Source organism: Peromyscus maniculatus, chromosome 1 (genome assembly GCF_049852395.1).
Source record: "Peromyscus maniculatus bairdii isolate BWxNUB_F1_BW_parent chromosome 1, HU_Pman_BW_mat_3.1, whole genome shotgun sequence".
In the NCBI taxonomy this organism is placed as follows: Eukaryota; Metazoa; Chordata; class Mammalia; order Rodentia; family Cricetidae; genus Peromyscus; species Peromyscus maniculatus.
In genome coordinates, this window is record NC_134852.1 from 14,783,231 (window position 1) to 14,808,196 (window position 24,966).

General features: G+C 47.0%; 1 protein-coding gene across 2 annotated transcripts; it reads right to left on the reverse strand.

Annotated features, from left to right (window-relative positions):
* Positions 1-1,221: 1,221 nt before the first annotated feature.
* Positions 1,222-24,962, reverse strand: LOC102912415 (uncharacterized). 2 transcript variants are annotated; one of them, XM_076570392.1, is made up of 6 exons: positions 24,870-24,962; positions 16,884-17,083; positions 15,749-15,840; positions 10,488-10,614; positions 9,741-9,875; positions 1,222-7,967 (listed from the first exon to the last, which is right to left on the reverse strand). In XM_076570392.1, exons 2-6 carry the CDS (start codon positions 16,933-16,935, stop codon positions 6,424-6,426), a joined length of 1,950 nt encoding a protein of 649 aa, XP_076426507.1. In that variant the 5' UTR covers positions 16,936-17,083; positions 24,870-24,962; the 3' UTR covers positions 1,222-6,423. The 2 variants fall into 2 exon arrangements, with proteins under 2 accessions (XP_076426507.1, XP_006993642.1); XM_006993580.4 differs by lacking the exon at positions 24,870-24,962 and adding an exon at positions 23,046-23,497.
* Between the last annotated feature and the right edge of the window lie 4 nt (positions 24,963-24,966).

Consider the following 24,966-nt stretch of genomic DNA (forward strand, 5'->3'; position numbering starts at 1 on the left):
AATAGGTTTCTCCGCCGACGCAGTAAGCCAGATCAAGCCGACTTAAAAAGTCAAAGGCCAGATTTATTTGGGCAAAGCACTCCGGGTGACCCTCCGGTCCACGGAGATGGAGGTGGGGGAAGGGCGGATAGGGTTTAAATACCCTGTCGTCGAGGGATGGCCATGTGACTGCCACAGGCTGGGTTTGTACCCAAGTATGGTATGCTTTTTAGGTGGGGTCTTGAGCAGCTAGGGGCTTTGGGGGAGGAGTGGACTTTTGGTGGTTTTTCTGACAGGGCGGGGTTTGGAGAGGGAGGAGTGGCTGGATCCATCAGGAGTGGAGATTCCAGCTGAACACCCCTAACCAAGGCCTTGCCGAGGCAAGTGACTTGCTCTAAGTAACTCTGTGCTGCTGGTAGCTGGGCCAGGCTCAGTAAACATCCCAGGGTCACGATGGAAAAGCTCAAGTGGGTGAAAGGGGCCTCAGAGAAGCCCACGGAATGGCCCTTCCCACCCTACTTCCACAGCTTAAGGGAGGAAAACATGCCTGAGCCTAAGAAGCTTACGCCAGGCTGCTGGCCCACTCATGTGGTCTCCTGCATCAGATCCTGTACAGCTCTCCCCTAGGTCAGACGCTCCTTTTTGTGGTGGGGGGGTGGTTGATTCATAACTGCTCACTGTGGGCGCTCAGCCATGGATGGGTCATCTGTGTCAACCTGACCCCTGTAGGCTAAGGGAAGAGTGTGGGAGACTGGGAGTGGAAAGAATGTAAGCACCAGAACATGAGGAGGGGTGCTGAGAAATGCTATCCTGTGGACATGGTATGCCCGTTAGAACTCTCAGCAGCTGTGGTCATTATATATATACATGACCCGCAGAAGGGAAAACCAGTTCAATTATTAGGCATGGGAGCTACTGGCAGTTGGTGGCTACTGGAGGAGGTAGAGTCACTGTTCTTTAGAAGTATGGCCACTAGAAGACTGTCTGTGCCCCAGTAAATGGCCCCACACCCAGGAGCACACGGGCAACACTAATTGGACTCACTGGCGTTAAAACTAAATAAGGATATTTAGTCGGGAGAGAGATGTATTGTGTGTGCATGAAGTGGGGGAGGTCAGGGGGATTTGGAAGACAGAGTAGGTATGATCAAAATACACTGTACACATGTATGAAATTTTCAAAGCATAAATGAAAACTATTATTTAAAAGATTGCTTATAGTCCAAGAAAACAAACACAAAAATAAGACTAATAGTCTACTTTTATTTTCTTGTACATGCATTATAATACATATATATATACAAATGGGTATGGAAATCATGCACTAATCCCGGCCACTTAGGAGACAGAGATTGCTTGATCTCTGTGAGTTCAAGGCCAACCTGGTTTAAATTCCAGGACAGCCAGGACTACAGAGACACTCTGTCTCATAAAAGAAAGGAAAAAAGAGAGGGAGAGAAAGAAAGAAAGAAAGAAAACTATGTACAACATACATTTCATTGTTGAATATTTGCTGTGTATACATTTTTGTTGATATAAATGTCAGAATAAACCTTCATATATACCTTCTGACTATACTTTGAACAATATCCATAGATGCATTACAAATCAAAGAATACATTTTTATTACATTTATTTATTGTGTGTATATGCATGTGCTTGGGTTCTACCCCAGGGTACCCTTGTGGAGTTGGGAGGACAGCCTACCAGAGTCTGTTCTCTCAGTCCATCGTGTGGGACCCTGGGATTGAACTCACATTGTCAGGCTTAGTAATCAGCACCTTTACTGGCTTGGTCTTCTTGCCAGTCTATGAATATACTACTTTTATCATGAAAAACAAAAACAAAACAAAACAAAACACAAATCAACATGCTTTGAGACAGAGCAGGATAGAGCATGTTTGAGTCATTGTTATTGCTGACCATGCTTCAATCAGGCTGTCCTCTGACTGCTCTGTCACTGTCCATGCTATTGCAGAGAAATGGGTCCTGTTTCTCTGGCATCCCCCTGTAGAGAACATCTTCAAACATATTTACAGAAGTGCTAAGTTCTTATTGCATTTGCCCAAGGATAAGAAAGGACCAATCCGTCCTTAGACCGCTTCGCAAAAACTGCAGCAGCCTCGCTGGGATCTTCCTCTGGGTGAGAGAAACTCTCTTCCTCTAAGCTTGAAAAGCATCCCACACTGGAAGCCATTGCTGGAGAATGCTTCAGTCTATTGAGAGAAGTGCCATGCAAGGAAATACCCAGAGGTAAGAGATGTCTCGGCTGTATCAAGTTCTTGATTCCAATCAAGGTTCACAGCATCACAAACCCTTCATGCGAGGAGCTGTCCCAGTTGCCGTTTTCCGTGCCTGTTGGCTTCTTGTTTGCAACCAAAGGGATCACAGGAAATATAAAGTCCCCCTTTTCTCTTACTAGGGGAAGCTCCCTCACATAGCCGATCCCATACACATGCAAATGTCTCACAGTCAGAAAACAATCTCTGTACAAATACTTGGCCACATGTAGTCACTTCCCCCACAAAACACATCTTAGTCCCACTGTGTGATCCTCTCAAGAGTGAGGCAGCCACATCCCCAGAGATAGTTCCAACCAGAGTCCTGGGATTTCTTCATCTGTGGCTTCCTTACTCTCACCATAAGATATCTGCCCACTCTTACCCTCTTAGAGCAAAGTGTGGAAAGACAGTGTTCCGAATAAGATAAAAAGACAGTCCACAGAGCCTGGGATCATCACTAGACCCTTACTCCCCACTCCATCGGTGGCATCTGGAGCACACTAAAGATCACAGGCTCGGTGGGTGTCCTGGGACCAGCCACCATCTATCTGTCTTCGGACAAGTCCTTCCGGCATTGCTGAGGGTCTGGTAAAGGAGGCAGCAGAGGATGGTCACATTACTTGCTGCCCTGTTACCTGCCAGAGCTTTGCAAACTGTGGGCGACACGGTTCTTTGACCTGAACAAGATCCGTTGAGAGTGTTGTCACTGGCACTTTTAAGTGACAGCAGGTTAGGACCTACATTTAATGCTGGTAGCTGCTATTCGTGGAACTTGTCATCTCAACTTAGTTTTTGCTTTTTCCGTTTTCATGCACATGTGTGGAGGTCCAAGGTTGATGTCAGGAACCGTCCTCTATCACTCTTCCACCTTGTTCGTTGAAGCAGACTCTCACAATCAAACCCAGAGCTCTCCCATGTGGCTAGTCTCTCTAGCTAGCTTGCTCTGGAGATTCCGTCTCCACCTTCTGAGTCTGGAATTACAGGAGGGCTGTCACCCCCATTCTGGCATTTACATGGATTCTGGGGACCTGAACTTGGGTCTTCACATTTTCGTGGCAAGGGCTTTCACCACTGAACCAATCTCCACGGCTCCTAAAACATGTCTTCTAATATGCAGGGACACATGGCCATGCAGACGAACACACGGAGGTGGTCTGTATTGGATTGCAATACTGTATATTTTCAACACTGAAGGATGAGGCACCAGAGTTCCAGCGAGGCTGCCACATAGTCGGCCTTTGCTTCTTCTGAATCACTTCCTCCCTAATTCACTCCAGTTCACCAGCCATTCACAGGTGGCTAGCCAACTTTCCATTGGCCATAGAGTCTTTTCAGCCTCGTGAGATGCTGGGTCTCTGGTCTAATAAATTGATGCTGTCCTTGTAAGCCTCAAAGCAACCATTGGATAGGCAATTCATAAATGAGTCTACATGGTGTATACTAAAACTCCTTTTCCAGCAGGCTGGGGCTGGATCCACCAAGGTCTGTACACTCCTGGATTTACTGATCTCTGTCTCAGCCCCTGCTTTCTGCTATCAGGAGCTATCTATACAGAAATGCAAGTGTGTGCTCTCATGCACGCACGCACACGCACACACACACGCACACACACACACACAATATACAAAAATTTAAGGCATATTTTATGCAAATCTCTAATAAATCTTATCTATTTGAAAGAGTGCAATATAAAATTAGCAACGCAATCATGCTTTAAGTGCAAAATTGGAAACAACACATCTTTACAAAGCAGCTCAGCCAGGTTTGGTGGCTCACACCTGCCATCCCAGCTCTGGAAAGACAACTGTCACAAGTTTGAGACCAGTCTAGGCTATACAGTGAGACTCTGCCTCAAAAAAAAAAAAAAAAAAAAAAAGGATAAAAAAGAAAATAAGGTACATAATATACATAACACTTCTTATCTCCTATGACTGATAGGATTGATTAACTGATATAGTTCATGAAAAGATTTCAGCACCATACTTGATAGGTAGAAAGACATTAATAAACACTCAAATGTATCAGTAATACTGTTAGCAACCTACCGATCCTTCTGCCGGAGGCACAATGGAGGTAGGCGTCCTGTAACTTAAAAAAAAAGAGGGGTTGGAGAGAAGAGAGGAGAGATAGACACTCTTAAGGAAAAGCCTTGGTTTTCTCAACAGAAAATTAGGTACACAACAGTTCTTATCTCAGAGGACTCTGATGAGAATTAGGTCTGCTAATTCACATAGAGTTCAGCACCACACTTGACAAGTAGAATATGATCAACAGATGCTCACAGTTATCAGTGATGTTATTAAGCATTCTGCCCTAGGCACATTGGAGGTAGGAGTCTTAATCTATTCCAGCTCATCCGCCATTCAGAGGTGGCCAGCCAATGCTTTCTCCATCAAAGATCGCAGAGAAAATATTTTCAGCTTCATGAGATGTTGGGTCTCTGTTCCAATACTCGATGTCATCTTTATATGCCTCCAAGCAACCATTGGACAGAAAATTCATAAATGAGTCCGTGTGGCATGTACCAAACCTTCCACATGACTGTGGCTAGATCCACCTACATCTGTACACTTCATGTTTACTGACCTCTGTCCCAGCTCCTGCTTTCTGCTGTCAGGAGCTGTTTACACAGAAATGTAAGCACACACACACACACACACACACACACACACACACACACACACATTTTAAAGGCATATTTTATGCAAATCTCTAATAAATCTTATCTATTTGAAAGAGTGCAATATAAAATTAGCAATGCAGTCTTGCTTTAAGTGCAAAATTGGAAACAACACATCTTTACAAAGCAGCTCAGCCAGGTTCGGTGGCTCACACTTGCCATCCCAGCCCTGGAAAGACCGAGGCAAGACAACTGTCACAAGTTTGAGACCAGTCTAGGCTATACAGTGAGACTCTGCCTCAAAAACAAAAACAAAAACAAAAACAAAGATAAAAAAGAAAATAAGGTACATAATATACATAACACTTCTTATCTCCTATGACTGATAGGATTGATTAACTGATATAGTTCATGAAAAGATTTCAGCACCATACTTGATAGGTAGAAAGACATTAATAAACACTCAAATGTATCAGTAATACTGTTAGCAACCTACCGATCCTTCTGCCGGAGGCACAATGGAGGTAGGCGTCCTGTAACTTAAAAAAAAGAGGGGTTGGAGAGAAGAGAGGAGAGATAAACACTCTTTTAGGAAAGCCTTGGTTTTCTCAACAGAAAATTAGGTACACAACAGTTCTTATCTCAGAGGACTCTGATGAGAATTAGGTCTGCTAATTCACATAGAGTTCAGCACCATACTTGATAGGTAGATAGTGATCCACAAATGCTCACAGTTATCAGTGATGTTATCAGTAACCCACTGAACACACAGAGGTAGGAGTCCTGTGGGTGGGGCACTGACCCACTGGAGATCTGAAAGTGCTCCAAACGTCACAGGCTCCAACACATTCACAAAACGTACAAAATGCTACATTCCGCTGTAAAAGGCACAAATTCAATATCACGAAGCTAGTTTCTCAGAGTCATCCCATGAGATAATTATTGATCACTGGGATCTAAACCAGTTCTGAATAGAATCTTCTGTGGTGTTGACAATGTTAGCTGACCATGACATCAGGGGCCAGAGAAGCTACCAGCCCACTGGGGACTTGAAATGTTGATGCTGCAACCAAGAGATTGCATTTAAATGTTTATTTCATGTTGATCCCTTGACATTTGAACAGCCATACCTAGTTAGTGGTTACTGTAGTGGCTGGCAGAAAACACTCTACCTGGACTCCTTCTCAAATTCAAATGCCCATATGGCTTTTGCTTGAGAGAGGCCAAGTCATTCTTAGTTACTGGAAGGCAAGGCAGTCTGTTTGGTACATTGTAGGATATTTGATAGCGTCCTTTGCCTCTGTCCATAGGTGCCAGTTTATAGTGGCACCTGTCTGTTGGAATAATAATAACAACAACAGAGTCTCTTTATATTGCACAAATGCTCCAAGGAGGGGAAGGGTTAAAATCAGTCTTTTGCGTTCAACTACTGGCTTACAAGAAAACAACTACTAAGAAATGAAGAAACTGTTCACGTACATAGTTTCTCTCATTTCGATTCTGTTCCAAAGACCCAGAGAGGGGAGCTCTGGCTAAAGGTCTTTTATACATTGTCGGTGGGTTTATTTTTAACATGCTTTTTCTGGTGAAGCAGCAGGGTAGCCAGTTTTTTAAAGGTTCTCCCACAATGGGCACATGGATCTGGCCTGTCTCCAGAGTGGATTTTCAAGTGATTATTCAATGTGGTTTTATCAGTGAAAGCTTTGTCACACTTGGTGCACACAAAAGGCTTCTCCCCAGCATGAAGCCTCTCATGCCGTTGGATGCTTGACTTACACCTAAAACTCTTTCCACATCCCTTGCACCGATATCTGGAGTCCGCGTCATGTCTTTTCTGGTGCTTGATAAGGGCTACCTTGCAAGCGAAGACTTTCCCGCATTCTAGGCAGTCCACTCGGGCCCCGGGCACATGGGACTGCTTATGTTCTGATAAGTAAGTGCTGTTTCGGAAGTGCCTGCCACACTTATCACACCTGTAGGGCTTCACCTTCAGATGGAGCCGCTGATGCTCCGAAAGGTGCGAGTTGACCCGGAAGCTTTTCCCACACACCTGACAGCGGTACGGCTTCTCTCCTGTGTGGATCCTCTTGTGCTCCCTCAGGGATGAGCTGCGGCCAAAGCACTTGTCACACTCGCCACACTTGTAGGGTTTCTCCCCCGTGTGGATCCGTTGGTGACGAGTGAGCTTGGTGCTCTGCTTGAAGGTTTTCCCACACTCGTCACATTTGAAGGGTTTCTCTCCCGAGTGGATCCTGCGGTGATTGTTGAGCGTGGAGCTGCTGTTGAAGGCCTTGCCACACTCCTTACACTTGTAAGGTCTCACCCCCGTGTGAATTCGATAGTGTGTGAGGAAGTACGAGAGGTGCCTGAAAGACTTACCGCAGGTGTCACACTTGTGGGGTTTCTCGCCGGTGTGAATCCTCTCGTGCTCCACGAGGTGGAGCGTCTGGTTGAAGGTTTTCCCACATTCCTTACATTTAAAGTGGTTCTTACCTTGTCGCGCAGGCTTAAGCTTGGGCTGTGTGAAGTTGCTGGCCGTCTGTGTTTTTCCATGAGAGGCTTTCCCCAAAGTTGACTTTTCTTGAGGGGCGCTCCTTGGTGTTGTAGTTGCTGATGTTTGACTCGAAGATGTTCCAGGGGTCACAGATTCACGCGCTTTATTCCCAGGAGTGACTGCTTTGCCTGCTTCTCTTGTCAAAAATGAACCACATTTCTCCTTGTTCTGAGACGGCTTCTCCTTGTTCGGAGATGGCTTCTCCTTGTTCTGAGATGGCTTCTCCCGGTTCTGAGATGGCTTCCCCCGGTTCTGAGATGGCTTCTCCCGGTTCTGAGATGGCTTCTCCTTGTTCTGAGATGGCTTCTCCTTGTTCTGAGATGGCTTCTCCTTAATCTGAGATGGCTTCTCCTTGTTCTGAAATGGCTTCTCCTTGTTCTGAGATGGCCTGTCATCACGTTTGGAAGGCTTTTCTGCCCTCAAACTCTTGGAACCACCCCCTCGATCTGCTTTCTTCAGCTTCTCCCGTGATGTTGTCTTAGAAGTGTCTGGCTTTGGGATTTCTGTCTTTGAGTTATTTACTGTCTTCCTTCCTGAAGGAGATTTAAAAGTTTAAATAAAAACAGAGAGAGAGAGAGAGAGAAGTGTGTGTGTGTGTGTGTGTGTGTGTGTGTGTGTGTGTCTATATGTGAGTATATACATGCGAGTGCAGGTGCTTGTGTAGGCCACAAGAGGGCATCAAATGCCCTGGACCTAGAGTTACAGGCAGTTGTGAGTTGCTTGACACAGGTTCTGGGAACTGAATTCTGGTCCTTGCAAGAACAGTAAACACTTTTAATCACTGAGCCATCTCTCCAGCTCCATGAAGGAGATTTAGAACAGAAACATCTGTTTCATGTCTGGTTTTGTTTTAATGAAATAGGTTTACTAATAATTAGAATATAACATACGTATAAAAGTATAAAATATAAAATATTTGTTTGTTTGGTGTTCACAGACTGGGTACAGTCATGCCTGTAGCACCAAGATTACGACCAGAAGCAGGTAAGCTTCCGTCCCACCCTTTCTCATTTTCTTTCTAGTCTTTGTCTTCACATTCTTGGAATTCATGTGACGGTGGAGGTACGGGGTGTGCCACAGTTTGCACGTGGAAGTCAGAGGCCACCTTGCAGTAACTGGTTCTTTCCTTTCCCTGCATGGGTTCTGGGATCTATCCAACACAGGTTGTCAGGCTTTGTGGCAAGTGCTCTTACCTGCTGAGCCGTCCCATGGCCCCAGCCCTGGTTTCTAACATGGCGAATTAGCTTTGTCTGCTCTTGGACAACTGAAGTACGGCTACAATATGCACTACAATATGCACTGTTTAGTATCAAGCAGGTTGGATAATGAATTTCAAAAGACTGGAAACTATTATGTTAAGAGAAATAAGGCAGACTCAGGAAGACAAAACTTGCAGATTTTCTTCCATATGGAGAGCCTATATTTCAGTCTTCCTGTTTGTGTGTACACATATTTAGGAGGGGGTGAGTGTAGGTCATGCAACTAGAAAGGGGACCACAGAGAGGGAAAAAACTATAAGGAAGAGGATGGGAGAGAGAAAAGGAGGGTGATAGAAAACATGCCTGTAAATGCAGAAAGGGAGCTACTGGGGGGAACATGGGGAGATGGGGAGAGGGTCGGACAATGGACAAGAACAAGTATGTGAGAAAATGTCATCCTGAAGCCTGTACCTGCGTATGCAAAATTTAAAAACAAATGAAAAGACCAGGATAAGGGAAAAGAAGCTAGACTAAGAAGAGTATTGGCAGTTCGTTTCGTTTTAAGACAGGATCTCACTATGTAGCCCTGGCTATCCTCCAACTCACAATGTAGACCCGGCTGGCCCCCAACTCATAGAGGTCATCTGCCTGCCTCTGCCTCCCGGGTGCTGGGATTAAAGGTGTGCACCAGGACTGTTGTCTTTGAGTGTGGATGTGGGCGTGTGGATGCCACCACATGCCTGTGGAGGTCAAAGGACAACTTGTTGATAGTTTCTTCCTTTCACAACGTGGAGCTGGGGGATTGCACCCAGGCCATCAGCCTTGGGGACAAGCATCTTTACCCTACCCCCGAGCCATCTCACCATCCCAAGATCGTTCTTTTCAACCAACACTACTTACTGTCACTTGGAATTCTTCTTCACTGCATATAATAGCTGAGTGTGACACAGTGTACCTACGACGCCAGCACTTCCGAGCTGAGGCAGGGGGATTCTAAGAACAAGTCCAGGCTAGGCTATATAGCAAGACAGCGTCTCCCCCTCACCCCACTTGTGTATGCTAAGATACTGCCTTCATGAAAACCGTCTCTGTGTATTTTTGACTCACCTGCAGAGGTGTCGCTTCTGCTGCCTCCTGCCTCGCGCTGCTGCTGGCGTTCTCTGGGAACACTGTTCTCTTCAGCAAAAAGGTCAACACCATGTTCCAACCTGGTGATCAACCGTGGTTTGAAAATGTAATACTCTGTTCCACAGGAGAAGAAAACAAAACGAAACAAAACAGAACAAAACAAAACAAAACAACTGTTGCACGCCTCTCAGGAATTCCTTTCTAGACAAATGTCTGCACAGAAAGGGGAGAGCTAAGAGATTTTACGCAAAGAACAGCCAGTGGGAACATGGAGGCAATCGCCTCCTTCGACTTGTCCTGCCCCATCTCCCCATCACAGCAGCTCAAATTTCTGTTAATCCAGGAAACTGAGCGCACTTCCATATTAGCCAATCCGCCCATGCTTGGACCCACTGGCCATCAGGATTGGCTTAACTGTGCTCCTGTGACTTAAGCCAGACCAATCATCTTAAGACTGGTGAAGAGTCGGGGGTGAGAGGAGCGGTATTGACTCCCAACACATTCCACCTGGTCTTTTTCCTCTCTCTCTGCAGATGAGTTACACACTGAACCTCTGAAGTGGAGGATTGTTGAAAATCACCCATCTTCAGATGGTGCCAAGAGCATCCAATTTGCAATATCTGAATTTAGTCCGACGGCGGAGTTCACCCGTAGGAACCACAGCCTCTCAGAATTGAGACCCACAGGCTCTCCTGAACCCAGAACAAACCGCAAGATGATCCTTACCCACAGAGATCAGGTTCTCGTAGTTCTCCAGCATCACATCCCTGTACAGGTCCTTCTGAGCAGGCTCCAGTAGCTGCCACTCTTTCTGGCTGAAGTACACAGCTACATCTTTGAAGATCACTGGTTCCTATAACACCAAAGTCCCACTACCGCTCATACGAGGCCTCGTCTTTCCCTTGGCCCAGGAGAGGAGATGCAAAGAGGTGGGCGTTTGAGCTGTATTCAACGTATTCAACATTCTACACCGTTGCAGACTGCGAAGATGGGCCTGGTACCTCCTCACTTCGCACTAAGTCCATACCATGTGTGTGTGTGCGTGCTCGCGTGTGTATGTGTGTGTTAATGTGTACGTGTATGCGTGCGCGTGTGTGTGCGCGTGTGTGCACACGCGCGTGTATGTATGTGTTAATGTGTGTGTGTACGTGTGTGCGAGCGCGCGCGTGTATGTGTGTTAATGTGTACGTGTGTGTGCGCACGCGCGTGTGTATGTGTGTATTAATGTGTCTGTGTGTGTGTACACGTGTGTGTGTGTTAATGTGTACGTGTGTGTGTGTGTGTGTACGTGTGTGTGTGTGTGTGTGTGTGTACGTGTGTGTGTGTGTGTGTGTGTGTCTACATGGTTTATGTCACATGTGTGCAGGTGCCTGTGAAGGCCAGAAGAGGATGTCCAATCCCCCAGAACTGGAGTCACAGGTCATTGCGAGCTGTCTAATATAGGTGCCGGGAACCAAACTCAGATCCTCTGCAAGAGCAGCAAGTGGTCTTAACTGCTGGCCATCTCTGTGGCCCTCAGCGTGCTCACTGGTTTCAGTTATTAACTTGACACAACATAGAATCACCCGGGAAGAGAGTGTCAGCCAGGAACTGTCCAGATCAAGTTGGTCTAGAGGGGGAAGGGTTGTCTTCATTGAGTTCATTGAGGTGGGGAGGACCCACCCTGAATGTGGGTGCACCATTTTATAGTCTTGGCTCTGGACAGTGGAAGAGCAGAGAAATCCATCTGGGTGCTAAGCAAGCAGGCAGCGTAGGTGCGGTCCTTTCTCTGCTCCTGACTGTGGACAGGATGCTTGTCCCTGCCTCGACTTCCCCACAACAATGGATGGTGACCTGGAACTACAGGCCAAATAAAGCCTCCCCTTCATCTGCTTTTTGTCGTGGTGTTTTTATCACAGCAATAGAAATGGAACTAGGGGTGTGTGACCAGGCACGGCCTTCCCATTCTGAAACCAGGTCTGGCAGATGGGATATTGGAAACCTGTGACAGAAGCAGAAGCTTTTGAAATGTTTCATAATCGGGGGCTAGAGAGATGGCTCGTTGGGAAAGACTGGGTACCGTAAGCACCCTTCCCCGCTGGCCCCATCTCGCTGGCCCCATCTCGCTGGTCCCGTATTTGCTCTCAGAAGGACCAAAGAAAAGGAACTTCCTTTCCTACATCCCAATTTTTTTTTGGTTCAGATTGTAGGGCGAACTGGGGTGAACCCTCCTCAACTTCCTAAGGAAGAAGAGGATCAAAGACCCCGGGTTTGGCCAGCCCCAAGTGCTCACACACAGGCTATCCCATAAGGACAGCGGCGCCGGTCTAGTCAACCACCTCACATGGCCACAGCTAAATGTATGTCCTTCTAGAGCACACAGGGCAGGGCAGGGAGGAGGGATCTGGACACGGCCTCAGGGCATCCCAGTGTGGCATGGTGGGTGCTAGGAGAACATGCCCAGGAGTCCTCTCCACACGCTTGAAAGAGCAGATGACAGGTGAAGCTCCAGGAGGCGGGAGGCAGAGCGGAGCGGAGCAGAGCGGAGGTCACGCAGAAGGTGAAGACCGAAGGGAAAGAGCTTCAAGAGGAAAGAACACAGGAGGAAAGAGAGGTTAACGCTGTGTGAGAGTGAGCATTCTAAGGCTACAGGCGTGGGGCGTGTGGAGTCAGGGACAGCGCCATAAGAGAGCTGGGGGTCCTTGGGTGAGTGGCTTCCCGTGCCTCTGTTTCCACGTCTGTGAGATGGGAAGAGTCACCGGCAGCACCGGTCAGTCTCCAGTACCGAAAACAATCGTCATTCTTAGGAAACACGGATGGAGGTATGGAGAGGCGCGTGCTACAATGCGTGTACTCTACGCTCGATGGCTTTGAAGGCAAGTATGCAGATGGCGAGGGGCAATAGGAGAAATGTCAGCAAGTTCCAGACATCGGGTGACCTTTGTGCCGTCCTTACACCCTCCCCATGACCTTTACATTATGATTTCTGTGTACGTGTATGTGGTGTATGTGTGCGTGTCTGTGTAGTATGTCTGTGTGGTGTATGTGTGCATATGTGTATCTGTGTAGTATGTCTGTGTGGTGTATGTGTACAGTGGATATGTATATGTGGTGTATATATATGTAGGTATGTCCATGTGTGTAGTATATGTGTATGTATACACAGTGGTTATGTATGTGTATGTGTTGATGTATGTGTCCAATGTGTATGTGTATGTATATGTATGAGTGTAGTCTGTATATGTGTATGTATGCGTGTATGTGTAGTATGTATATTCGTATATGTATGTGTAGTATGTGGGTATATGTGTATTTGGGTATGTGTATAGTGTATCTGTGTATGTGTATAGTGTGTATGTGTATGTGTATGTGTATGTGTATATGTATGTAATCTCTGTGTATGTGGTGTATGTGTATATGTATGTATACAGTGGGTATGTCTCTGTGTATGTGGTGTATGTGTATGTCTCTGTGTATGTATATGTGTATATGTATGTAATCTCTGTGTACGTGGTGTATGTGTATATGTACGTGTACAGTGGGTATGTCTCTGTGTATATGGTGTATGTGTATATGTACGTGTACAGTGGGTATGTCTCTGTGTATGTGGTATATGTGTATATATATGTGTACAGTGGGTATGTCTCTGTGTATGTGGTATATGTGTATATGTATGTGTATAGTGGGTATGTCTCTGTGTATGTATATGTATGTAGTGTGTATGTGTATATGTATGGTGTGTATATATATGTGGGTGTGTATATGTATGTATGTATATATGTATGTGTGTACATGTGTGCGTATCTCTGTAAATGCATTGTGTATGTATATGTGTGTGTGTGTTGTTGCTGCTAATAGGAAAGACGGTCCAGTCCTCCAGTTGCTGAGCAGAAGCCCATGTGAGCCTCCGGGTACTTCAGACTTGCTGATGGCTGCCCATCTCTCCCCATCTCTCCTCTGGAACTCTCATTTGCCACAGTGCCCCTCCAGGATTCTGTCCCAGGAGTTTAAGCAACCCTGAGGTCAAAGCAAGTCTCCAGACCAGTTCTCACTGGTCAGGACGGAGTCACATGCCCAGCCGTGAAGCAATCACTATCGCCCGAGCAAGCCTGGAAGTGGGGTGAGGTTCAGACCAACCTCTCCCTACATCACCCCATCCAAGGCCCCGGGAACACTGTAGAAGAAGAGGTGGAAAGAAGGTAAGAACTGGAAGATGAAGAGGAATGCTGGGAAATGCTGTCTTCTGGTTATGGCATGGCCGTTGTACTCATGAACGCACAGCAGCTGTGGATACCTGCACAAGAGTAGGCCCATCAACATCCCATAATTACAGGGGGAGGGGTCAGTGTTTGCCAGGGGAGTGTCATTTTCTTCAGTGGTATAACCCCTGCTAAATTTCCCATACTCCAGTAGACAACCCCACACCCGTGCTAATGCTACCAACCTTAATTCCACTCCTGGGCAGAAAAAAAAAAAAAAGATATGAAAATAGGAGGGGGGTGCTAGATGGGACATAGGAGGGTTGGGGGGGGGGCAAGAGATGACAGTGGGTGTGTGTGTATGGATAGAGCCATGATAGAGTATACATGTGTGAAACTGCCAAAGAAAAGGATGTTAAATTAAATGCTTGGACAACATAATGAAGGTCATTAACTTAAAAGAATTTAAAGAAAATATCAGCTTCGTCTGAAGTGGTTGGAAGACAAGGCATCCCCAAAGAAAAATCAGAAGCGCCAGCATAAGAAGGAGATGTGGACTCCAGGTGGACTATGCCAAGGCTGACTGCCTCAGAAGAACCATTCGCTAATTCCCCCTTCATTCATGCACTCATGCGTTGTCCATCACCCATTCAGCCCAGACATATAAAGTGTTTGTTAAAAACCCAGACCAGAGGGCTGCTCAGGCCAGGTCCGCTTGCAGAGGCCTCTTTCTTCTGTAAAGGAAAGAGCAAGCCCCCTCCTGAGGGAGAGCCTGTCTGCCAGCCTCTAACCAACTCCCAAGGTACCCCGATTCCAGGAGAATGGTGGGCATCATTCTCACTTCCCCAAGGAGGTTCACAGACCTCAGGCTGCCAGACTAAGAGACACCAGAGAGCCACGAGTGTAACGGGCACAAATTAAGGAGATGGGCCCCTCTTCCCTGACGTTCTAGTACCCCCACATTCCTGTTGCAGAATTCCCTCCTCTCCCCCTGCTACCTGGATGTGGGCTCAAGCTGTAAAACTTCCTTTTTCCTCTGAGACCTATAAGAAGCCCCCCGCCCTTACTCTTGGGTCTGAACTCTTCTCAGGGGACCTGCCATGCTGCTATCTATCTACAGAACTAATACACTTCTCACCCCCAAAGGACAATCTGCATTAGCGTTGCCCTTGAAAGTGTACCCCCCGCCCCACCATCAAGACCTTTCTGTCTCCACCACTCATCACATCTGTTCCTGGGCATAGGGGAATGTGTCAGCCAGTCCACAGAAGACAAGGCCCCTGCCCTCACAGATGGGAAAGAGCAGAGGGGTGATGAACAAGTTAAAAATAGAATGTATTGCCAGGTGGCGATACCTGCTATAGAGAAAATGAAGCAAGGGCCCGAGAGATAACCAGGTGGTTAAGAGTGCTCAACTGCTCTTGCTGAGGACCAGAGTTCAGTTCCCAACACTCGTGCCTAGCAGCTCACAACCACCTGTGACTCAAGCTCTAGGGGGTCTGATGCCTTCTTCTGGCTTCCAGGGCACTGCACTCATATGCACATATATACACACATACACAGGATTAAAAATAAATCTTAAGGAAAGAGAAGGAAGAAAATTACGACGTTGGTGTCATCCTATCAGGAGCAGAAATTAGGAAAGAGGGGCGCACCTCTTAGAAAAACCTTCCTCCATGAGGTGGTCCTTTGCAGGTACGATGTATGTACAACCAGGGCAGACCCCTGAGCTGAGCAGGAAGGTGGGAATGTCCTTGCCTTTTCCAGACCAAGCTAACTTCCGGTCAAAGGGAGAAACCCACAGCTTACCTTGTACCAGGTTGGCAGCAAGGTGGTTGGAATCTTTCGCTTCTTTTCAGGGGGCTGGTTTGGTGTCCGATCAGGATTCGGTGAAGGTGTGGCTGGTGGAGGAGGAAGGATTCATGAGGCCACTCTGGCTTCTAAGAGTAGGAAAACCCATTCACAATAAACCCTCAATGGGGATGCAATTGACAAACGCTGATGTGTACTGTGCACTACCCTACATTCTGGGCGGGTATGTGAGTCTTCAGAGCAATTCTAGCAAAAGTGAACCAAACCCCTGCGTGGTACCCATAGTAGAGGCGACCACATGTGTGAAAAACTATGCATAGATACTATAGATACTATAGATACTAAAAGCATCTATGCATACTTTTCCACACATGTGGATACACGTGGAATGGATACACAAATGGAGAGTTCACACATGCAATGGGTAAATACACAAATGGATAGTTCACACATGCAATGGGATACACAAATGGATAGTTCACACCTGTAATGGATACACAAAGAGTTGGTTATGAATGTGGCACTTTCTGGGCAGCATAAGAAGCCAGAAAGCACTCCCTCCAGGGGAAGATCTAGGTTGCTGAGGAACGAGAAGTAATATTACTTTTAGTTGTAACGTCTTCTGCACATTAGACATCATTGTGCCAGGCCAACAAGATGGCTTAGTGGGTAACAGGCACCGGCTCCTAAGCCCGAGGACCCGAGTTTGATCCCTGGGACCCCCACGGTAAAAAGACTGAACTAATTCAGAAAGTCAGCCTCTGACTACCATCATACATCCACAGGGTGGGGTGGGGGGTGGATAAACAAAAAAACTGTAATTCAAAATTTTAAGAAAGGTTGTACTGCTCGATCCCAACATTTGACTCTGAAAGTGTCCTACCAACACAGAGAGAACGCTGAAGAATTACCCAGGGAGCACTCATTCACCTAAATCTCTTAGTTGCCCTGGCCATGGTGTTTTATCGCAGCAATAGACAAATAACCGACATACTACCCGGAGAGAATTCTGAGAGCAGATGCTGGGGGCAAGGGAGGGTCTCGTGTCTAAACCCTCGCCATCCGTGGTCAGGCCTAGAAGGTCCATCCTATACGAACCTGCATTTTCTGAAAGCATTCACGGGTCTCTTACCTTTAGTACCTGAGGTTTTACTCTTCACCTCTGTGTCCTTCTTCCTCTTCATGACGAGAGAATGAAGTACCGCATGGTATGAAATACAGGTAGGACTACTAGGTGAGGGTTAGGGAAGCCGGACGGTCTGGGTTTAAATCCTTAACTCTGTAGCTCGGCGGCCTCAGGTGGGGGACGGAATGTCTTCAGGCTCCATGTCCCTAATAGGAAAGCAATGTCAACGAGGCCTCTCCCCTAGAAGGTCAAAGAGGTGATCAGTGGAGAGCGTCTGGTGTGTGCCATGCTTGGCAAGGGTAGCCAGGGGCCCTACTTCTTTTTAAAGTATTTTTTAACTTTTTTTTTTGAGGAGTGCCAGATCATTTGTGTGGCATCAGTGTTTTCTTCCCACATGTGAAGGTCCTGGGGTCGCCAGGCTAGGTAGCAAATGCCCTACCCACCACGCCATCCTGATGGCCCTAGGAGGGTCCTTTTGAAGAGAAGGTGGAAGTGGATGGATGAGGTAAAAATTCCTGCCATCAAGCCTGGGGACATAAACTCGATACTGGTGAGCCCACATGATGGAAGAGAATTGATTCCTGCAAGGTGTACTCCGACCTATTCACACACACACACACACACACACACATACACACACACACACAAAACAAACAAATGAGCAAATAAAGGCGAAAAAGAAAAAGAGCCAGAGAAAGGTCGAAGAAGCCTGGCGGATCGGCTCACGCCTCTAATCTTAGCTGGTCGGGAGGCTGAAGAGGATCCCAAGTTCAAAGCCTGCCCAGCCTACAGAAAAGAAAGGGCAGGAAAACTGTGAAATTTGCTGCTACCTACACAAAATCTTTCATCCCACGTAGCCAACGTGAGAGCCAGGAAGTTATATAAAAAGAGAGAACTCAAGGCTGGAGAGATGGCTTAGCAGTTAAATGTAATTACTGCTCATCCAGAAGAACTGGATTCAGTTCCCACAGCCCACAGAAGGGCTCACAACCGCCAGTAACTCCAGCGCCAGAGATCTGATGACCTCTTCTGGTCACCACAGGCACTGCATGGGTGTGTCACACATTCACACAAGCAGGAGGCACATGTACATATACACAAAGAGCGAGCACATTTTAAAAAATTACAGCAAGAATTTATGACTGCTGGCTGAGACAAGCACTTTCTAGATGATTTTTCTGGACCTTCATGAGAAATTCCTTCTTACACACACACCCAGGACCTACACACTTTGCATGAGTGCACATATTTGTGTAACAAATTCTACCTTCAGCATTTTGACATGCTCTGGCAGGACACTTTTCTATGATGGCTTCTCTACCAATGAGCTGGTGCCAATTGATCCTTCAGGTCTCAAAACCAATGAGCTTTGTATCTAAGCAGCATTCATCAATTTCTCTTTCTTTCTTTCTTTCTTTCTTTCTTTCTTTCTTTCTTTCTTTCTTTCTTACTTTCTATTTATTTACTATTTATTTATTTGTGTGTGTGTATTCATGTGCACGCAGTGCCCACCGAGGGTGCTGGAGTTACAGGCATTTGTGATACTCCTATTTGTGGGTACAGGGAAAGATCCCCCACAAGAGAAGAAAGCACACTCTTAACTGCTGAGCCATCTCTCAGTCCCCAGTCTCTCCATTTTCTCCTAATAAATCTTTTCCCTTTGCCTCAGCCTTGAATATGCCCATAATTTACCTCGGCACATTGCATTCTCAAAGAAATACCGTAACTCCTTGGGGATTCTCTCTTGGATCGCTTCTGAGATTGATCACTATGGACGTAAAAGCGATGAGGGAAACTCTCAACTGTAAATCATATCTACTTCTAGTGCCTGGAATACAGCCAGTACTCAGTAAAGACAGCTCTTAGTAAGCATCCAGATGCCCACGTTGTTTTCATCCCGTTCTAAAGTGATAAATTTAAACGCCCAGGTCCAAATCCCAGCTCTGTCCCCAGCCCTCCCTGGACTCACGCAGGAGCTTTAAACCCAATGTGTTGGGTTAACGGTATTCACAGAGTAGAAACTTAATCTGACCACAGTGTTTAGAGATGGGGCCTCCACCGGGAATGATTAGCTTTGGGTGGAGCCCCATCATGCAATCCTCTATAATTCTTTCTTTCTTTCTTTTTTTTTTTTTTTGGCTGAGTGCCTGACTACGTGTGTGTGTGTGTGTGTGTGTGTGTGTGTGTGTGCTTTTAGACCCCAAACTTGTGAGTTAAATGCTCACATCTTTATGGGGTAACCCCTCTTAGGTATTTCTTTTTGCACACAAGCGTGTGTGTGTGTGTGTGTGTGTGTGTGTGCTTTTAGACCCCAAACTTGTGAGTTAAATGCTCACATCTTTATGGGGTAACCCCTCTTAGGTATTTCTTTTTGCGCACAAGCACGTGTGTGTGTGTGTGTGTGTGTGTGTGTGTGTGTGTGTATGTGTGTGTGCATGAATGCTCTCGTGTGGTCGGGAGGTGCACATGGAGGGAGTGCGTGTGCACATTGTGTCTATGTGCCGTGGAGCCCCAAGGTTTCACAAGACATCAGGCATCATCCTTGATTCTTCCCCATCTTATATGCTGAGGCAGGGACTTTCACTAAACCCTCCGTTTTCAGTTAGTCAGGCTGGCCAGCTTTCTCTGGGGGTTGTCTCCTCTTCCCACGCACTGGGATTACACGTAGGCCACCCCACCCTACCTGGCTTTTATGTGATTAACCTGCTTGGCTATTTCCCTAGTAACTAACTCTCTGATGGCTCCCCTCACCCCGCGCCCCCACTACTTTTCTTTTTCTTTCTTTCTTTCTTTTTTTTGGGGGGGTGCCAATTTTTTCCCCTTTATTAAGAAATTTTCTACTCACTCCCCATGCTATCCACAGACCACCCCCTCCTACTTTTCTTTTTCTTTAAGACAAAAATCTCAGGTATCCCAGCTTGGCTTTGAACTAGATATATAGCCAAGGCTGACCTTGGATTTCTGATTCTCTTGCCTTCGCCTCCCACGAGCTGGGAACACGGACATGCGTCACCTTGCCTACTTTCTTCAGTCCTAAGGATAAAACCCAGGGCTCCCTGCATGCTAGGCTAAAGCGCTCTCCCAACTGAGTTACATCCCAGCGTTGTATGTGATAATAGTAAAGAAACAAAAATACTTATACTCCTCACCTGGACCTTGAGTAAATGACTCTTCTCCTCAGGTTCCACGGACTCTGAAATGAGGGTGTTATACAACTCCTTTACAGGATACCTGTGGAGATGGCTGGTTCCCGGTACCCCTCAACACAAGGCACCAGGAGAAGCCTGCTCTGTAGTAAGGATGTCAATCAAACTCCGCTGTGCTCAAGTTCCCGGTCTCTCTAGGTATTACTACAAGCCCGAGGACACAGTGGAGAGGTGTGTAATGGAGTCAGTTTTTCTGGGGATGAAGGGAGGGTGATTCCCGGTTGACCACTCTTAGCTGTGAGACCTTAGGGAACCAGGTCGGCAGATTTGGTAAATAAAAACTCATGGAATACAGTAAAACTAACTTTCAGATAAGCAAAGAACAATTTTCAATTATAGAAACATCCCAAATAGTACTTGGGGCATGCCTATGGAAAAGAATATGTGTGTGTTGTGTGTATGTGTATTGTGTGTGTTGTGTATGTGTGTGTGTATGTTCATATGTGGGGGGGGGTGCGTGTGTATGCGTGTACATGTAGAAGCCAGAGGTCTATCTACATCGCGTCATTCCTCAGGAGCCATCCATCTTGTTTTTGGAACAACGGCCTCACACTGCAATCTAGAATCCACTTACTGAGCTGGATGTGCTGGCCAAGGACTCCCTGGGTGCCTCCTAGCTCCTCTTTTCCAGTGCTGGGATTACATGCCTGATGTTTTGTGTGGGTAGAACCCGGGTTCCTCAGACTTGCACGTCAGGGATTTTATGGACGCTGTCACGTCCCAGCCCCAAGGAACTATTTTTTTAAAAATGTATTTAATAACTAGCTTAAAAATTATAGATATACCCCATATAATACTTGAAAATTATTTTAAAAATTATTTGCAATCAAATGTAAATGGTGTCCTGTATTTTAACTGTCCTGTATTTAATTTGAACACTAGGCTGGTTGTTTGACCTTTTTATATTTTCCACCCAAAGACAAAACAAACGAACAAACAAAACGAGAACAAAAATGGGTGGAGAGGGTCAGGGAGACAGCGAGGTGGGTCAAAGCGCTTGCCACGTATGCAAGCCTGATAACTGGAGTTCAGATTCCCACAAGGGAGGTAAAAGGGCTGGCACGGCTGTCCTAGTCTGTTTCCCCAGCGAAATAAGACACAGTCGGGCAACGCCCAAGAAGCTCACAGGCCCGCCAGCCTAGGCTACACACAGCACAGTGGCGAGCTAGAGACGGCCGGCCTCAGAAAGAAGATGAAAAGTGAGGATGACACTTGAGGGCTACAGAATGTGCGCACACACGCACACCAACCAACACATAAATAAATAAATAAAAATATTTCTTAAATTATTAAACATGGGGATTCAAGGACTGGGAAGATGGCTCCGTGGTTAAGGGCACCAGTCGCTCTTGCAGAGGTCCTGGAGTCCGGCTCCCAGCAAGCACAGAGGGTGGCTGGCAACTGCCCACAACAGCCAGTTCTAGGGGGGATCTGACATCCGTGAGCACTTGTGCTCACGCATGCACAGACAGAGCTCCCCGTGACACACACATATACCTACTTAAAAAGTTTAAAAAAAAAAAAAAGGTTTTTAAAAATATGAAGGCCCAGTGTTTCAAGTAATTGAACAATGCCCAAGATGGAGGATACGCTTTTTGTGCACTGGTTTGAATTTTAGTGCTTCTCGAGCGTCAGGGTCCTGGGGGGTTTCTTTCTCCACTCTGACCTCAGCTTCCCACCCCACCCCCATCCCTCCCCACCTCACCCTACCCCACCCCATCCCCCCTACTCCCCCCCACACCCTACCCCACCCCACCCCCGCACCGTGTCCCTATCGTCGAGGTCTTCAGCTAGGCCACACGTGGCCATGCTCTCCCCCCTCCCCCCTCCCCTCCTTCCCTGTGAGTGCGACCTCCTGGAAGAAGCAAACTGCTGTTGAAAAAAAAAAAGGATCCGTGGATCACCGAGTTTTATGCTTCTGCCCCGAAGAAGCATCAGGGCTCAGTACCCAGGAATGGTGGTTAGGCAGCAGAGACTGGATCTTGGCAGGTTCAGCAGACATAAAATGCCCTCCAACATGTGGTGACCCCCTTTACAGACTGGCCCGAACTTTGCTACTCACAAAGACACACTTCGTTATTTTTACAATGTTGTACTTTCAAGAATTCGTAGCCACCACACAAGACTGAGGTTACAGACTGGGGTGACCAGCAGCCATCGCGAATTAGAGAGAGGTTCCCCACTGAACTATGGCACCTAATGGATTCTGGGGAAGAAAGAGTCACTGCCCTCAGTTGTATACCAAATGGTGAGCCCACCAGGCTCCCGCGGATCGTTCCAAACCTGCAGCCACACAGCCGGCCCTGGTTAAAGTCAGTGGATCACAAAACAAAAAGGCATAAAGGTGAGAAAGGAACCTGTTATGGGGTGGAGGGGTCGGGGGAGCTGGGAGAGATGTAAAAAGGGCAGGGAGTAAGGGTTGTTAGCAAATGCACTATACACGCATGTGAAATTATCAAAGAGAAATACGACCACCAACAAAAATAATAGCAACAACAACAACAATAGTAATGGAATTGTTGAACACACCCTCAACTTTGCAGGCTTTTTTTTTTTTTTAAGACACTGAGACCCGTGGTAGATTCTCACACATACACGCTGATACACCTTCAGACTTGGGAAAAATCCAGCCACACTTGAGGTGCCAGGAACACATCTTTCAGAGAAAAACCGAGGCCACCCTAGCACACAGACACACAGTTATATGCCAAGAAAATTGAGGAATCTGCCCACTCAGCCTGGCCTCTATCTACAAACGCTGAGATCCCCTCCGAGCGTATTCAGGTGTGGACATGTCATCGACAGAAGTACATTCTAAAATTCCCAGTCACCCTCCTGATGGAAGACTGCTCTCTGGTTGACTCTAAGGCCGACTTCAGCCTCATTTGGGTTCCAATGTACCAAGTCCCATCCAGTGATGCATCCTGCCCTCACCCACAACTGAGCACTAATGCATACTTACTTGCTGCAGATGTTCAAAACTTTCTCCTAAGCACCCTTCTCATCCAGGAATCTTCATACGTGTCCTGTGTGGAGCCCCAAATACTCCCTGAACTCCCCACGGTTCCGGACATAGTCTAACTCCCTAAAGGGTCTCTCTCTAAAATATCCCTCTAAGACCCATCAAAGCAAGCGACTAACTGGTTCTTCTGGTTCCCCACCGAGCGGTTTAAAGTCTGGGAAGACTCCTCCCATTTCCTCCTGGCTCATTAGAATAATATGCCGCAGGGGCTCCCAGATCCCTCTTTGCAATGCCTGGCTGTGTGTCCTGAAGAGCCCACCACAACCCCCTCCTCTGAGCAAACTCTAGTTTCCTTCATTTCCTGTCTTCTCTCCTCTTCTCCTGGTGTCTAGAGACATCCAGGCACTTGGTGGCTCTGTGGTTCAGAAACCCCTCAGTTCCCAATCTGGATCCCTGCCCACCCTTCACCAGACCCCCTAGTCGGCCCCGGGCCCCGACACCAGCAGGCACATTCTAGTAAGTAGGAAAGACACCTCTGCCTGGTCCCATGCCACTGCCCTGTAGCCACTCTGAAGTCATCTGTCTCCATGAGCGCCTCAGTCCTAGAACAGTATATTCTGCCTGAACTGGGACTGCGGAGGCGTCTTCTGGGCTTGGGTTGAAATTATCCAGGGTTTCATGCCACAGGCCACTGGGTAGGGGCAAAATGATTTGCCTGGTGCAACTTTCCCTTGGGTACCCACAGGTTTAGCTAATAGATATCCAGGTAGCGTATCAATGTGCTGGTGACCAATCTTCTTGATCACACAAACCGGCTCCTGTATGTACAAAATATCACCCTTACCTACATATAAGCAGACACACTCAAATACACATAAAACACACCCAAGAGTACAGAATCCGTTGCATACAAATCGGTGAAATGCAACTCACTAACTATACACAAACCCAGACCACTCAAATTCCCACAGCTGAGTTGAGCCCCAACTGCGTCAACCACACCAACACATTCCCGCCATACCAGATACAAAGAGACCTGAAATCCACACAAACACCCTCTGAGAGGCACAGTATGAACTCACAATCTGGAATCAGCTAGGTGGCTCAGCTATAAAGGCGGTTGCTGCCAAGCCTTACAACCTGAGTTCCGTCGCGGGGACTCACGGGGTAGGAGATGATCGACTCCTGAAAGTTGTCCAAATACCTACACACACACACACACACACACACACACACACACACACACACACATGCAAACGCACAAATAAATAAATGTAATAAAAATTTCACACTCACCATGTGACACAGTAGTAGACCCACAGAATGAGACATGGAGTCAGGCTCAACTACAGACACGTCACCCCATGTACAAATCCAAGCTTGTACACTCACACTCAGCCACACTGGCACAGTTGGGCGGTTGGGCACAACTCACAACCGGCAGCTCACACGTACACAAAAGCAAACACGGTTAGAAAGTCTAACACAAGCTCACACACACACCCTCACAAGGAGAGAATGTGAGTCTACAGAGTTCAAATACCCCAGTTAGCACCAGCTACAACCACACAGGCGAGGCAAACTAAGCCGCCCATGGACTTTAAGGTTGTTGGAGGGGAAAACAGATACATTGTAGGGTCCAGACTCTCCAAATTGAAGTTACACGAAATTCCATAAAGTAACAAAAGTTTCTGAGAGCTATGCCACACTTTTCCCTCGCACACCCCCTACCCAGACCACTGTCCTCGACGGAGCTGGGACAAGGTGGGGGTCCCAGGCCTCATGCAGACACCCTGGCCTCTCAGTCCTCTCCCGTGTCCTTGCCTCTCATCCCCGCGCTCGGTTCTCCAGCCGCACTCTCCTCCAGGCACCGCAGCCCGCGGTCACCCGGAGTGGAATGCCGCGGGAAGACTTTCAAACC